At 38.7% G+C, this 13,950-nt stretch overlaps 1 protein-coding gene across 3 annotated transcripts in view; it reads left to right on the forward strand.

Moving 5' to 3' along the window:
• Positions 1-13,950, forward strand: part of CADPS2 (calcium dependent secretion activator 2) — a 483,312-nt gene that overhangs the window by 99,245 nt on the left and 370,117 nt on the right. For all 3 annotated transcript variants that reach the window (XM_070046319.1, XM_060305373.2, XM_060305374.2), the window contains exon 2: positions 6,499-6,612. In XM_070046319.1, coding sequence (XP_069902420.1) covers positions 6,499-6,612 — 114 coding nt within the window. The remainder of the gene's footprint in view (positions 1-6,498; positions 6,613-13,950) is intronic.

Raw genomic sequence — 13,950 nt, forward strand, 5'->3', positions numbered from 1 at the left:
AAAAGAAAACAATACCTATCCTATAGTCTTTTCCTGCTAATGTCTTTTGCTATATCTCATTAACGGGTGTTAAAGCTATGCCTTTGTGCATTTCAGAGACCATCTGTGCCTGGAATAAATCCTTTCACCTCCTTGAGAAGTGCTTGTCTTTCTACTTTCTTTAAGGTTTGTGCGTACACCGACACCCACCCTCCCGGAGGAGGTACCTACCCACTGGTCACCTGCCACTGTGCTATAGAGTCTGACCTTGGCCTCCTTCACTTACCAGGAGGTCATGCAGCCCCACCATGAGTGTTCAGACTCATGACGGGGCTGCAGGGCCAGGTAGGCTCTGCACAGCAGTGGTTGCCAGGTTCCTGAGTAGCATAATGGGTGGTCTCCTGCTGCAGTCAAGATCCAGGCATAAGGCTTCAGCTGATCATGACTTAGAATAGAAAGGCTAGGATATAATTTGAACAGGGACAAAAAAAAAAAAAAAACCCAAAACAAAAAACGCTCTAGGTTGCATAAGACATCTCTGAACTCAAGAAATCAAGTATTTTTTCTGAGGCCACTATTATTATGGATAAATTATCACTGCCAGCCAAGATTTATGAAACTTAGCTTTTACTGTCAGTAATTGAAGTGTTCTTTTTATAAGGTAAATCTCTTGGTTGTATTTAGATGTTTGCAAGGATATTTATGTTCCAGTTAAGTTTTTGCAATTTGGTTTCATATAAAAAGCTCTTCTTAAAATTCCCATTAGATAATTTCTGGTGGTCAGTTTTTTTACTTCTGAAAAATATTTTCTTCATTCATTAGTAAATATACTAGGGTGAAGACAGTATATGGGCAAAACTAATATATAGGCTGACTAATAAAACCAGCTGCCCTCCAAAATGTTAATTGGTTGTGTCAGACAGGAGGTATGCATATGACAGGTTTCCCTCTTGCTTAATCCTGAATTGATGAATATTTTTATAATGATCTGGACGATGAAGAATATGGATAGCACATTATTATGTTAGTGGTATAACAAAACTAGGAGGGTTCTTTGGTCACAGGGTGAAGGAATCAGAATTCTAAAGAAAAAACTGAATCAACTGGAACCATGGACCAAATAAATCTAGCCAGGATGGAAACACGGCTCAATGAAGCACATGTAAGAATGTTTTAGAATTTTTGTTGATCGTAAGCACGATGTGAGTCAGTTGATGTGACTGCCAAGAAGAGTTAATTTGTTTTTCGTTTGAATTAATAGACATAGAGTACTTAGAATGTGAGAAGTGGCCCTCCCACTTGTCTCTGTGTTGGCCACATGATCCTAGGAGAATCATCATCAGTCTGTTGAGTATATTTTGGAAGGGACATGGCTGTTGTAATGAGTTTCATGATGTTATAGCTTTCAAAGTACTTTCTTATATTTAGTTTTATGTAAATAAGTTTTATTTAGCTATGTAATGCTTCTTTTATGGGCAAACTGGAGAGTACTCTTAGGATGCTGGGGGAACTGGTAAAGTTTATTCTAGAAAAGAGAAGACTCAAATAATCTAGTACTTGTCTCCAACTTCCTGAATTGCTATGTTGAAGAAGCAAAGTAACGTTTAGTTTGTTTGGTCTTAGGTAGTATAGAACTAGGATTTATGCAAGGCATAAGGAAGCAGGTTTCAATCCTTCATAGTTGTCTAAAATTAAAGTAGGCTTCATTGCAAGGTATAAAGGTAGGGTGTGTATGTCTGTGTGTATTTTAGTTTCAGTAGGCTCAAATGGAGACCGAGAGATCACTTGGTATGGATTTTGTAAAGATTAATGCATTGATTAGAATGTTGAGTAGCATGATTATTATGGTTCTTTCCTGACTCTTTCTGTTTCTTTGAAATCCTCAACCTTGAAATGTTAAAAAAAATAAATAAATAAAAGGGGGGTGGGTGGATATACAGTCAAGTTCAAATCTTATACCTGAAAGGAGAAGTTTAAAAAAGTCAATTGGTTTGTTCAGTCTTTCTGCAGGATGATCAGATTTAAGCTGTCTGCAATGAGTCATAATTGTTCTGAGTTTAAAAATGTGTAAAGTGGCTCTTAAAGCTTAATTTCTTTTTTCTTTTTTTTTTTTTTTGCGGTACGCGGGCCTCTCACTGTTGTGGCCTCCCCCGCTGCGGAGCACAGGCTCCGGACGCGCAGGCTCAGCGGCCATGGCTCGCGGACCCAACCGCTCCGCTGCATGTGGGATCTTCCCGGACTGGGGCACGAACCCATGTCCCCTGAATCGGCAGGTGGACTCTCAACCACTGTACCACCAGGGAAGCCCTAAAGCTTAATTTAAATGTAAATTAAAATTTGAGTATGTAAGAAGGGTCCTGTGATTTAAAACTTAAAATGAATAAAGTGATATAGGTTGAAAGATCTTTTTCATCCTTATTTTCCATCTGTCCAGTGTCCAAGGCCATCCTTCTTCCATAGTTTGTCTGTATATGGAAGCAAATACATGTTCTGATTTTTGTCCCTTTTCTATGGAAGTGGTGGCTTATTTTAAATACCGTTCTATACTGTTTCCTTCCCCAAGATATTTTGAGGATATTTTCACATCAGTACATAAGAGAACTTTGTCATACTTCTTTATAAAGCTAATAGTATTACCACTGTTTGATGTAGTAGTATTTACTCCTTTATTTATGAAAAGTTAGGTGGTCGGCTTTTTTTTGTTTTGTTTTTTGCTAATGTGGGGCTTGAGGGGTGGGAAGTGCTACTGTGCAGAGCTGAAATTGATTATAGAGTTAACTGCAGTTTCCAGTCAAGCCTCCCCTTTCATGTTGCAAGCCTTTAAGTATACTCCAGAGTTCCAGAATATTTACATCAGGTACATACTGCGGATGCAGCTGTTGTCTAGGGTGGGAGACAGATTTCTTTTTTTTCTTTTTTTAAAATTTTATTTATTTATTTATTTATTTTTGACTGTGTTGGGTCTTCGTTTCTGTGCAAGGGCTTTCTCTAGTTGCGGCAAGAGGGGGCCACTCTTCATTGCGGTGCGCGGGCCTCTCACTGTCGCGGCCGCTCTTGTTGTGGAGCGCAGGCTCAGTAATTGTGGCTCACGGGCCCAGTTGCTCCGCGGCATGTGGGATCCTCCCAGACCAGGGCTCGAACCCGTGTCCCCTGCATTGGCAGGCAGACTCTCAACCACTGCTCCACCAGGGAAGCCCCTGGGAGACAGACTTCTGGTGCTTCCTGCTCCACCATCTTCCCAGGAGCCTTCTGCTCTCAGGTAGACTTCATTTGGAAAAGAAAACTGTAAAGTAAGTTAGGCATGTTTTCATAGCTTGAGTCATTTCTCTCAGTACATCCATATTGCCTGTCTTTCTGTTGGCTTATAGGTTAGACTCTTGTCAATTTCTAGGATCTATATGTTTGAAAACTAGCTCTTTAGGGTAAACTAGCTCTTTAGGGTATGAGTTGCAAGTTTTTTGTCTTTTTTTTTTTCTGGTAAGTCTTTTTTTCCAATGATTTTATTTATGGTATGTTTTGCCATGCTAAATTTATTTATTTATTTAAAAAAGGATATATTTGACATAACATTGTATAGGTTTAAGGAGTATAATGTGATGATTTGATACACATATATTGCAAAATGATTACTACAGTACTAAATCTATTTTTAATGTTTAGGCAGCTAAATTTATGACCTGTAGATGTTGATTCATGCTTAAAAAGATCTTTCTCATGCCCGTGTTTAAAGGAATTCTCCCATTTCTTCTAATACCTTTACGGTTTGGTCTTTTTTTACATTAGAAGTTTTCATTCATTTGGGCTGTAACCATGTGTTATGGTCCAACTTAATATTTTTCTCCATGGCTACCCAGTTATTCTAACATCATTGATTGAAGAAACCATCTTTTACTACTGATTTGAGGTGGAATAAAGGTATTTTATAGTACAGTTCTGGTTGTATTTGGATCTATTTCATGGGTTTATTATATTGGTCTCTATCTGTTGATGTATAGCATAGTTTATTTTGATAATGCCAGTAGCTTTTAGGAAATTCTTTCCGACTGCTTTCCCACTGCTAGATTCCAAATTGCCTTTTTTCCTTCCTATCTCTTTTATGTAGAATTGTAGACCTTTTCTCTGTACTAAAGGAGTATCCATTTATTGACTGTTTGTATATCGTTATGATATGGCTGTCATTTTATGTCTTAAATGTAACTGCAGTAATTTTTATTCATAAAAAAGTTGAAGCCTGGGCTTCCCTGGTGGCGCAGTGGTTGAGAGTCCGCCTGCCGATGCAGGGGACACGGGTTCGTGCCCCGGTCCGGGAAGATCCCACATGCCGTGGATCGTATGGGCCCGTGAGCCATGGCCGCTGAGCCTGCGCATCTGGAGCCTGCGCGTCCGGAGCCTGTGCTCCGCAACGGGAGAGGCCACAACAGTGAGAGGCCCGCGGACCGCAAAAAAAAAAAAAAAAAGTTGAAGCCTTATACTTAGCCACGTGCCTCTGGCGTGTTTTGTGAACTACACCACCATTGTTAGTTTCCAAGAAGATGGTTTGTGCCATCTCCTTCTCTTGATTCATATGCTTGAATTTCCCACACCGTAATCACCACAACATAACTCACTGCCACAATGGCTGAACTTAAACACTGGCAAACTAGAAATTGAAAAGATTTAGTTCTTAAAGAATAAAATGCCTCTGAAAGAAGAAAATTGAAGGAAGATATCCCTAGGTTGTAGTTTTTGAACAATATTTACTTTATTTATCGAATGAGGGAGTTGGGACAAATGATCATTAAGGTCCCCTCCAGGTCATTGTCATTGCCCTGTGTACATTTCCATTTACATTATTTTACCTGGACAGTTGGTTTGCAAGTTGAAGCCCTTCTTGGCGGTTCCCAGGGCTTGGCACCTAGACTGCTCTCAGCCATTTCATTCTCAGCAGTTGCTGTCCTGCTTTCATCTGGTCCCTTTTGTGAACCATGTTTAGAGAGCTAAAGGCATGGGCTTAATTTGCCTTGCTAGTACACATACAGGAAAGGTTCCTGCTTTCATTCTCTTCATATTATAGAAATGGAGAGTGTAATATAGTGGTGACATTCCTGCTTTTCAGCTTGGTTTAGCTTTCCCTAAAATGAAGAAGGTAACCTTACTAAAGAAATGGAATGGTCTCCTCTCTCCACTGCTCGGGGCAAGGGGTTTTTTTTTACACTGCGGCACAATAGGACACTTCTTTATCAGTCTGTTACTACCAGCAGCAGTTTCTTTACAGGCTGTCTTGTTTATTAGACTCCTAAATAAAACCCGTGTTTTGAAAGAGCTTGTCTCATATTTGAATGGCATTTTAGTAAGCCTTTTGAACAGTTTTAAACTTACTTCATATCGGCCTTCTTTTGGAAGCCAAATCATACCAGTTTGTTTAGTCTTTCTAATCCTTTAATCATTTTATCCTCAGCATGTTTCCAAATGCTTCACATCTCTCTGTAGAATCCAGAACTGGGCTGAGTTCTTTAACAGTCTGATGAGGATGACTGAAATGGAAAGATCACTCCTTCTGTTCCTTATATATCTCAGGATTTGTTGTTTTATCTGCAAGACTGTGCTCTGTCTCCAGTTAAGCATTAAAAAAAAATGCTTCTGCTTGACCTAACGCACCCTGCCTCTAGTGAAGTGGATGCCTCTGTAGTCGGTGCTGGTTTCGTGGGGATGAGCCTGTGCAGCCACCTGGGGCTCCTGCTGAGAAGGGTCCCATGCTTGGTTTAATGCTCTTTTGCTGCTGTATTGAACTTAATTTTCTCAACAAGGAGCTTCTCTTTCTCGTTTTGTAGTGAGCCCTGCAAATGAAGTAGCTGCCTCTTCTTGTAGTTGATAACTAGAGGACATGCTTAGTAAGTCATGGTTCGTGTCTAACCCACCCTCCGTAACTGTGATGGGTAGACCCAGGGTGAACAAATCTGGTTGTGAACTTCCACTCCACTCCCTGCGTCACGGCCTTCCCCTAGCCTGCCTCCAGATGCACTCACTGCCCCCCATCGCCTCTCTGTTCGCCTCCTTATCATTCCTTTATCTCAGCTCAGGCACTGAGGTGTGTTTACTCATGGAATCCAGGCTTTTGGCATACCACAGATGTCTTTTCCAGAGGATTCTTTCTCTGGGTCCCTCTGTCTTTCCTGTCACCTTTTGTCCAAAGCTGATGGTTGGCCGTTCACCTCCAAGAGCACTTGTCCCTTCTGCTCTCTCTATTCAGGGCAGCTGCCAGTTAGTTTCTCATTCGAATTTTAGATTTTTTTTTTCTTCTCTCTACAGAGGGATTAGAGTGTAGTAATCACGGGAATTCTGTTTGGGGCAGAAATTTGGATTCCATCGCAGTATCAGGTATCGCAGAGTATGTGGGGCAGTGACCTACATTTTTAAAATGACCCATAAGTTAATTCTAGGTATGAAATCTTAGACACAAGTAGCAAATGTAACTTTTAAAAGTCATTATGTTTCATGGATTGGCTAGTTTTTGATCTGATTCCCTCTTTTTCCTTGCAGCTTAACAAGCAGCAATTGCAGTTACTGAAAGAACGGTTCCAGGCCTTCCTCAATGGGGAAACCCAGATTGTAGCCGATGAAGCGTTTTGCAATGCAGTTCGGAGTTACTATGAGGTAAGTTTGAAGAGTCTGATGCCTTTTAAAAGACATTTTTAATGGCTTTCCCATTTTAAGAAGCTCACTGGTGTGATAGGATGGCTGTGAATTTGCCACCTTCCTTGAAAGCATTGTCAATTCTGTTTTGCAATTTAAAAACAGATTCCACAGCCTGGTTTTGAGAGATAAACAGAATTGGAAATTATTCACATCCTTTGAGGGAGAAGTAAGCTGTTTAGAAAAATCTTCTGGCAGTGATTGATATAGCTGAGTGTAGCTATCTCTGGGTCCACATGTCTAATTTATCCTTTTTAATCAGGATTTCAATAGTAAATTGCTATCTTGTGCCATTCTGTTCACTAAACTTTATAATATTTAAGGCCAGGAACTAATTTCATGAGGATAAATTGAATTCTTTTCTTCCCGGGGAGATAATACTACAATACCACCTTTCTCTTTCTTCTGATTTTAGTTTCTGAGTCATCAGGAATTCTCTGTGGACTTCCTATGGGCACCAGTTTTCACACAGTGTCATTAACCGCTTCAGTGAGTGGCCAGTAGATGTTAAGAGAGTTCCCTTTTTTCCTGAGGACTTTTAGAGTCATTTGGTGCATGGATTCCTTCCAGTGTGAAGATAGTGTACATCTCTCAGCTGAAGAACAACATACAAAGGTGTATTAGACTAGTACAAATTAAAAATATAGAGATGCAGCGTGTCTGAAGTTTTCTGAGGCAGGGAAATATCTTTGCAGGAGTAACAAAGTAACTGGATGTACAGATACTTGGTTGGATTAGTAATTAATTGATGGTGTGTATGTATCAGAAGTGGCTTAATGCAACCCGAGGGAGGTGTATGTTATCCCAAGCCTAGGCCTGTCAAACAAGGTAAAAGTATAGAAGTCTTACTCACCAGATGTGTGTGTGTGGCAAGAATCTAGTGGCAATAGTGGATGCTGTCTAACTGAACCTTGACTCAGAATATCTTTTTTTTTTAAATTAATTTATTTTTGGCTGCATTGGGTCTTTGTTGCTGTGTGAGGGCTTTCTCTAGTTGCGGCAAGCGGGGGCTACTCTTCGTTGCGGTGCACGGGCTTCTCATTGCAGTGGCTTCACTTGTTGCGGAGCACAGTCTCTAGGTGCACGGGCTTCAGTAGTTGTGGCTCGTGGGCTTAGTTGCTCTCTGCAGCATGTGGGACCTTCCCAGACCAGGGCTCGAACCTGTGTCCCCTGCATTGGCAGGCGGATTCTTAACCACTGCGCCACCAGGGAAGCCCAACTCAGAATATCTTAACAAGTATAGGGTATCCAAAGCTTGAGTCTTTGAGCCAAAGTTTTGCAAGATGAAATCTTGCCTTGAATCTTAATAGATGAAATGTAAGGGCCTATACTCGCATCATGTAGTAAAAGAAAAGCCAAACGTCTGTGTTCAGGAGGAAAGAAATGGGTTAAGTAATTTGTGTAAAAAGATGTAATTAAGCAAACTCATTTTTGGTTCAGTACTGTGGTATTGTACATGTTAACATTAGGAAAAGAAACCGGGTGAGGGGGGCATGGGGGCTCTTTGTTCTACATGTGCCACTTTTGTGTAAACCTAAAATTACTCCAAAATAAATATATTCCAAAGTAAGTGTTTTTCATAAGGGTATTACAAAGAAGTAAGCATAATATGTTGTTGTCAGTTTAGTAAAAGGCACACTTAAGTTGTGTTAATGAGAATATTTTTCCTGTAATAAAGGAGTATCACCATTTGGTTTCTAAACGAGGCTGGTGTGCTGTTCTGGGTACAAACTACAAATGAAAAGATGTGGATAAGTTTAGTGATAACAGATTTGAAACATACCATAATATAGATCACTTGAAGGGCCTAAAGACAGATGAGGCTTGTGTTGTGTGTGGCCCCAAGGATAAAACTAGAATTAACATGGAAACTGAAGTGGGGAAGATTTCAACCTAATACTATTGGAGTTTGGTTGCACCGCCCAGATACAGAGTGGACTGGAGAGTGCAGCATCACTGGCGGCCAGATTCCCGCCCACTTCACAATCACTTGGGAAGCATTTTGCATAGAGGGGTCCCAGAGCTCTGCCCTGGGCTTACTGAATCAGAATTTCAGAATCTATATTTTTAAAAGCTTTCCAGGTGATTCGCTTACAACTGGTAGATTGCCGACCAATGGAATTAGATGATCGCTTGCTGGGATTGTTACAGAAAGTGATATACGTACTGAAGAGTGTTCAAAATGGCAGCTGGGAAACGACTGCGGCCTATTAGAAAGTCAGGAAATGTGGCTTCGCATTGAACTCAGATGCTTACCAAACACATAACAGACAAGTCATTGAACCTCTGTGAGCTCCAGTGTTTCTATTTCTATTATCTAATTGGTGGGTAGTAATGTTTAAGTATTGGGCTAGGTGATCCAGGGTTTTCTATTCTTTGGGTAGTATTTCCAACAATTGTTGGCTTGTGAGACTGTAGCTAACTTGTCTTTGTGAAGTTCTCAAAGGGGTTAAGATTTATATTAACGTCTATGGAGTCTATATTCCTGATTTACATTTGGGGAGTTACCATTTTCCCAGGTGGCACACATTCAGTACTCAAACTCTTGATAAGTAAATTTTGTTGGAAAAATAAGGTAAAAAAATTCTCAATTTTTCCTACAAAAGTCTTTACCCTCTTTTTTAAGGATTATATTTTAGTATACTTTGCTATGACTAACAATGCTGGTAGTCTCAAGTGAAGTAAGTCAGAAAGAGAAAGACAAATACCATATGATAATCACTTATATGTGGAATCTAAACTATGACATAAATGAACATATCTATGAAACAAAAACAGACAGACATAGAGAACAGACTTGTCATTGCTAAAGGGCAGGTGGTTGGAGGGAAGGGCTGGGAGTTTGGGATTAGCAGCTGCAAACCATTATATATAGAATGGATAAACAACAAGGTCCTACTGTATAGCACAGAGAGCTATATATTCAATATCCTGTGATAGACCATAATGGGAAAGAATATGAAAAGAATGTATGTATAACTGAGTCACTTTACTATACAGCAGAAATTAAACAAAACATTGTAAATCAACTATACTTCAATAAAATTTTAAAAACCTGCTGGTAGCCTCTACTATAATTACCTCTGTGGTACTTCTTACAGCTTACCAAAAATATCTATTTTTTCTTCTTCCAGTATCTTTATGCTAAACAGTGAAAATATTACTACCCACAAATTCCATAAATAGAAACTGAAGCTCACAGAGGTTTCAGTGACTTGTCCACTGTTGTATATTTGGTAAGCATCTGAGATCAGTGTGAATCCAGATTTTCTGACTTTCATGGTGCCATTTGAATACACCTGTGCCACGTACTGTGCAAAACACTTGGAAAATGTTTTTATTCTTCAGAATAAACCTTTTAAACAGAATTATTCCCATCTTAGAGACAAAGTTAAGTGACTAGTGCCCAAAGCTGCATAGCTAATAGCAGAGCCAAAACCTCACTCTTTCCACTAAAGCTTATTAAAAACAGATCTTGGGTTCTACCCAATACCTATTGAATCATAATTCCTTGGGATGGAGCATCTGAATTTTGAACTTGCACCTGGGGATGACTTTGGTTCAGTCTGTATTTTGAGAAACATGTCGACCTAGATCTTAATGACTTCTTGAATGTATGTTCCCTGAAGGAACCATTTCTGCCCTGGTTATCATCTCATTCCACAAATGTAGCAAGTATTTTGTGGCACACAAATGCTTTCAACAAAAGCTTGTTGACTAAGTGGATGAGTATTGGAGCACTTATTGTTCTGTGTAAAATTGTATATTTGGGGTTTTTTCTCCATAATTTTTAAATTAAAGTATCACTTCAATAGTGCCATGGAATTTCTTTCCATTATGATCTCAATTTCATGGCTTTGTGCTTCCGCAAAGACGGCAGATGCTTCAGAAGCACGGTTGGGCTTTATTGTTCTTTCTAACCTAGTATTCTATGATTTTATGATCTTTTTTGGCTTATGTATTTCAAGGTCTCCCTTTTCAGGGATGTTACATGTTGTTTCCTGTATACAGCTGTTTTCAACAATTAATCCATCAGTAGCGATTTTCTAATATATTAGATTTTTGGTAGCCTTTAGCTGTGATGGACATTTCTAACCATGGCAGTATGTGTATGTGTGTGTGAATATATCCATATATGTGAAAAACCCTAGTAAACCTGTATCACCAATTAAATTGAAAATATATCTTTATACTCAGGGCTTACAAATTCTCCAAAGTCTGTCTGCTATTAATTTTTTTAGCTCCATAAATGGTACTCCTTCAGTGATTTTATGAATAGTCTTTTCCATCTTGGTTGTATGTCTGTTTTATATAGACAATTAAAAATTATCTTTTTTTTTTAAGCTAAACTTTGTTGTTATTATTGTTTTTTGGCCGTGTGGCATGTGGGATCTTAGTTCCCTGAGCAGAGATCGAAATCGCACCCCCTGCATTGAAAGCTTGCAATCTTAACTACTGGACCAGCAGGGAAGTCCCTATCTGTCTCTTCTTAAACTGGTTGTACCTTTGGATATTTGGTTTACTTTACCTCTCTTTAATACCTGGGATCTTGGTGTGCTACTCAATATATTTCTTTTTCTCCACAATATTTGACCAAAAGCATTTCTTCAAAGTACGTTCATTATTTTATTTTATTTTATTTTTATTTATTTATTTTTTTTGCGGTATGTGGGCCTCTCACTGTTGTGGCCTCTCCTGTTGCGGAGCACAGGCTCCGGATGCGCAGGCTCAGCGGCCACGGCTCACGGGCCCAGCCGCTCCGCGGCATGTGGGATCTTCATGGACCGGGGCATGAACCCGTGTCCCCTGCATCGACAGGTGGACTCTCAACCACTGTGCCACCAGGGAAGCCCAGGACCTGTTTTTTGAAGTTGGCATATACATTAAGAGGATAATATTCATAATAAGCAACTCTATTATCATGCATCCTTTATGAATCATGAAATACTTTCTCTAATGGGCAATCACTTACTGTTTAGCTGCAGATATTAACAGGCGTTTATGCAATAGATCAGTAGTTATGTATGTTATATATGGAAAAGTGATACTAAATGTTTTATGTCAATATAGAGACTTCCTTAGAATTAAAGGATTGAGAAAGTCCCTTAAAGACCCTGACATCACTCTTATCTAGTAAAATAAGTGAATAAGACTATAAAGATGATGATAGTGGTGGTAACACATATCGGTCTGTGTATGAGCCAAGCAGTGTTCTGAATGCTTTAGATACTGTACATTTGTTTGTTTAACCCTCATAAGAGCTCTAAGAGTTTGGTACTGCTAATTTCCCCACTTTACAGGTAAAGAAACCAGGGCATATAAGTTCAAGTGAGCTGCCCAAGGTTGCAGAGCTAGTGTAAATACAGGTTTCAAACCCAGGCAGCTTAGCTTCAGAATTAATTAAACCTGTGAAATTTAAGTAATTCCTAGTCCTGTTAAAACTAATGAGACCTACTGTGAAACATGATACGAAACAAAGATTTGTTTTTAAATATAGAAATTTAGCAGCTCCGTGAGCTTCATGAACCTGAGTCAAGGAAGCTTTGTGATCACATGTGCTGTTTGGCCTGCTTTATTGTAAACTGCATGAAACATACTAGTGAATGTGGTACCTTAGCTTAGGGTATCCGGACAGTGTGTGAATAAACTGCTGCATCTTAGGGCAGGAATTATCCTTTCCTACTGCTCTGCCGTTTACTTCACATTACTTATTTATCACATCAGAGTTCTTGGGTGAGATACAACCTTGACCTCATTCATCTTTGAATCCCCAGGTACACAATAGAGATTGATTCATGAATATAGAAAATTGGTTTTTTGACCACTGCTGTAGCCTCAGCACTGAGAACTGTGCACATAGTAGGTTCTTGATAAATATTTGCATGAATGAGTGAGAGAATCATGTAGGTATTGAGTAAGTGGTTCTTGGATTGTCATCCTGGAGCGTATGTGAAAAATAGGACTTGCCAAGTTCTTCGTGTCAGAGAATCACTTTTATTATGAAAAATCAAATAAGTAATTGATTTTACACAAATCAGTGTACTAGGCTCTGTAGGAAGACAAAGGAATATAACAAAATCCTACCCTCAAAGAACTTATAATTGAGAATCAAAAAAGCCTTTATTAGAATGAAAAGTAAATTAATGTTGTTTCAACACCTGTGGAAAAATATCACCAGGTAGTATATAATTTCCTAAGAAAGGATGTGGAAAAATGAACAATAGTATTTTTTTCTTAAAAATGTACATAGTACTTGATTTATTTTTATTTTAAAAATGTATATATATGATATATACTGTTTTTACTCTAAAGTATAACTACAAGTTTTTTTAGTGATAAAAAATTAGAGGCAGTTCACAGTAGAAAGAACATGATTTGTACCTGGTTAGTCAGATGGTTTCTAGGGATTGCAGGATTTGAGTGTGTCTTGGGCCGGGAATAGAAGGCCTCAAGGGTTGTTGAGAAAGTTAGTTGCTGTAACTATTACTGCTCATATGATGATAGGGCTTTCTTTGAGGCACTGAAATGAACAAAATTATTCTGATACTTTTCTCTGGATAATGACTATTTGGCTTATGACTTGATACATATCTATATAGGTATGTGTGTGTGTATATATATATATATCTTGATATATAAAAGATAATTAAAGGAGCATTTAAAATATTTTAGAGTCTAGTTGCTTATATATTAGAAATAGTTGTTAGTTTATGGCTATAACTCAATTTTTATATCATTTTTCAGATACAGAGATGTGGATGGAATTCTTGACTTTTAGAGAGAAAATGTGAGACACATGGCCTCTGATCCTGTGATGTTAAATAAGCCTTTCTCTGGACAACTGTTGTCAAAGTAATTCTTAGCTGAGGGACGACATGGCAAATCATTGCCGGTTTTATTTTTTTTAATGGATGACTGTATAATGCAGAGGTTGCTGAAAGCTGCTGCTATGTCTTAATATTTTGAAGAATAAGTGCTTGAAAAGTCACACATTGGTTGGGGACCCTGAGCAAATTTTATTGTGCTGGGAACAAGGGAAGGAAACAGGATTTACAGAAATAAGATGACATTGCTTCTTCCAAGACATTCTAAATCAAACAAAAGTATAGCCAGACATATAAGCATCTAACTACACTATATAATATATGGCAAAATTAAATGACTGTCAAATAGACACAAAAAAATGGGAGCACGTTGTTTTGACTGGGATGATTGCAAAAGGGAGATGGGGATCAGCCTTGAAGGATGAGAAAATATTATTAGGTGGAAAACAGAAAAGAGCCTTCATAAAATTGGAAG

Source organism: Globicephala melas, chromosome 9, assembly GCF_963455315.2.
Source record: "Globicephala melas chromosome 9, mGloMel1.2, whole genome shotgun sequence".
Taxonomy (NCBI): Eukaryota; Metazoa; Chordata; class Mammalia; order Artiodactyla; family Delphinidae; genus Globicephala; species Globicephala melas.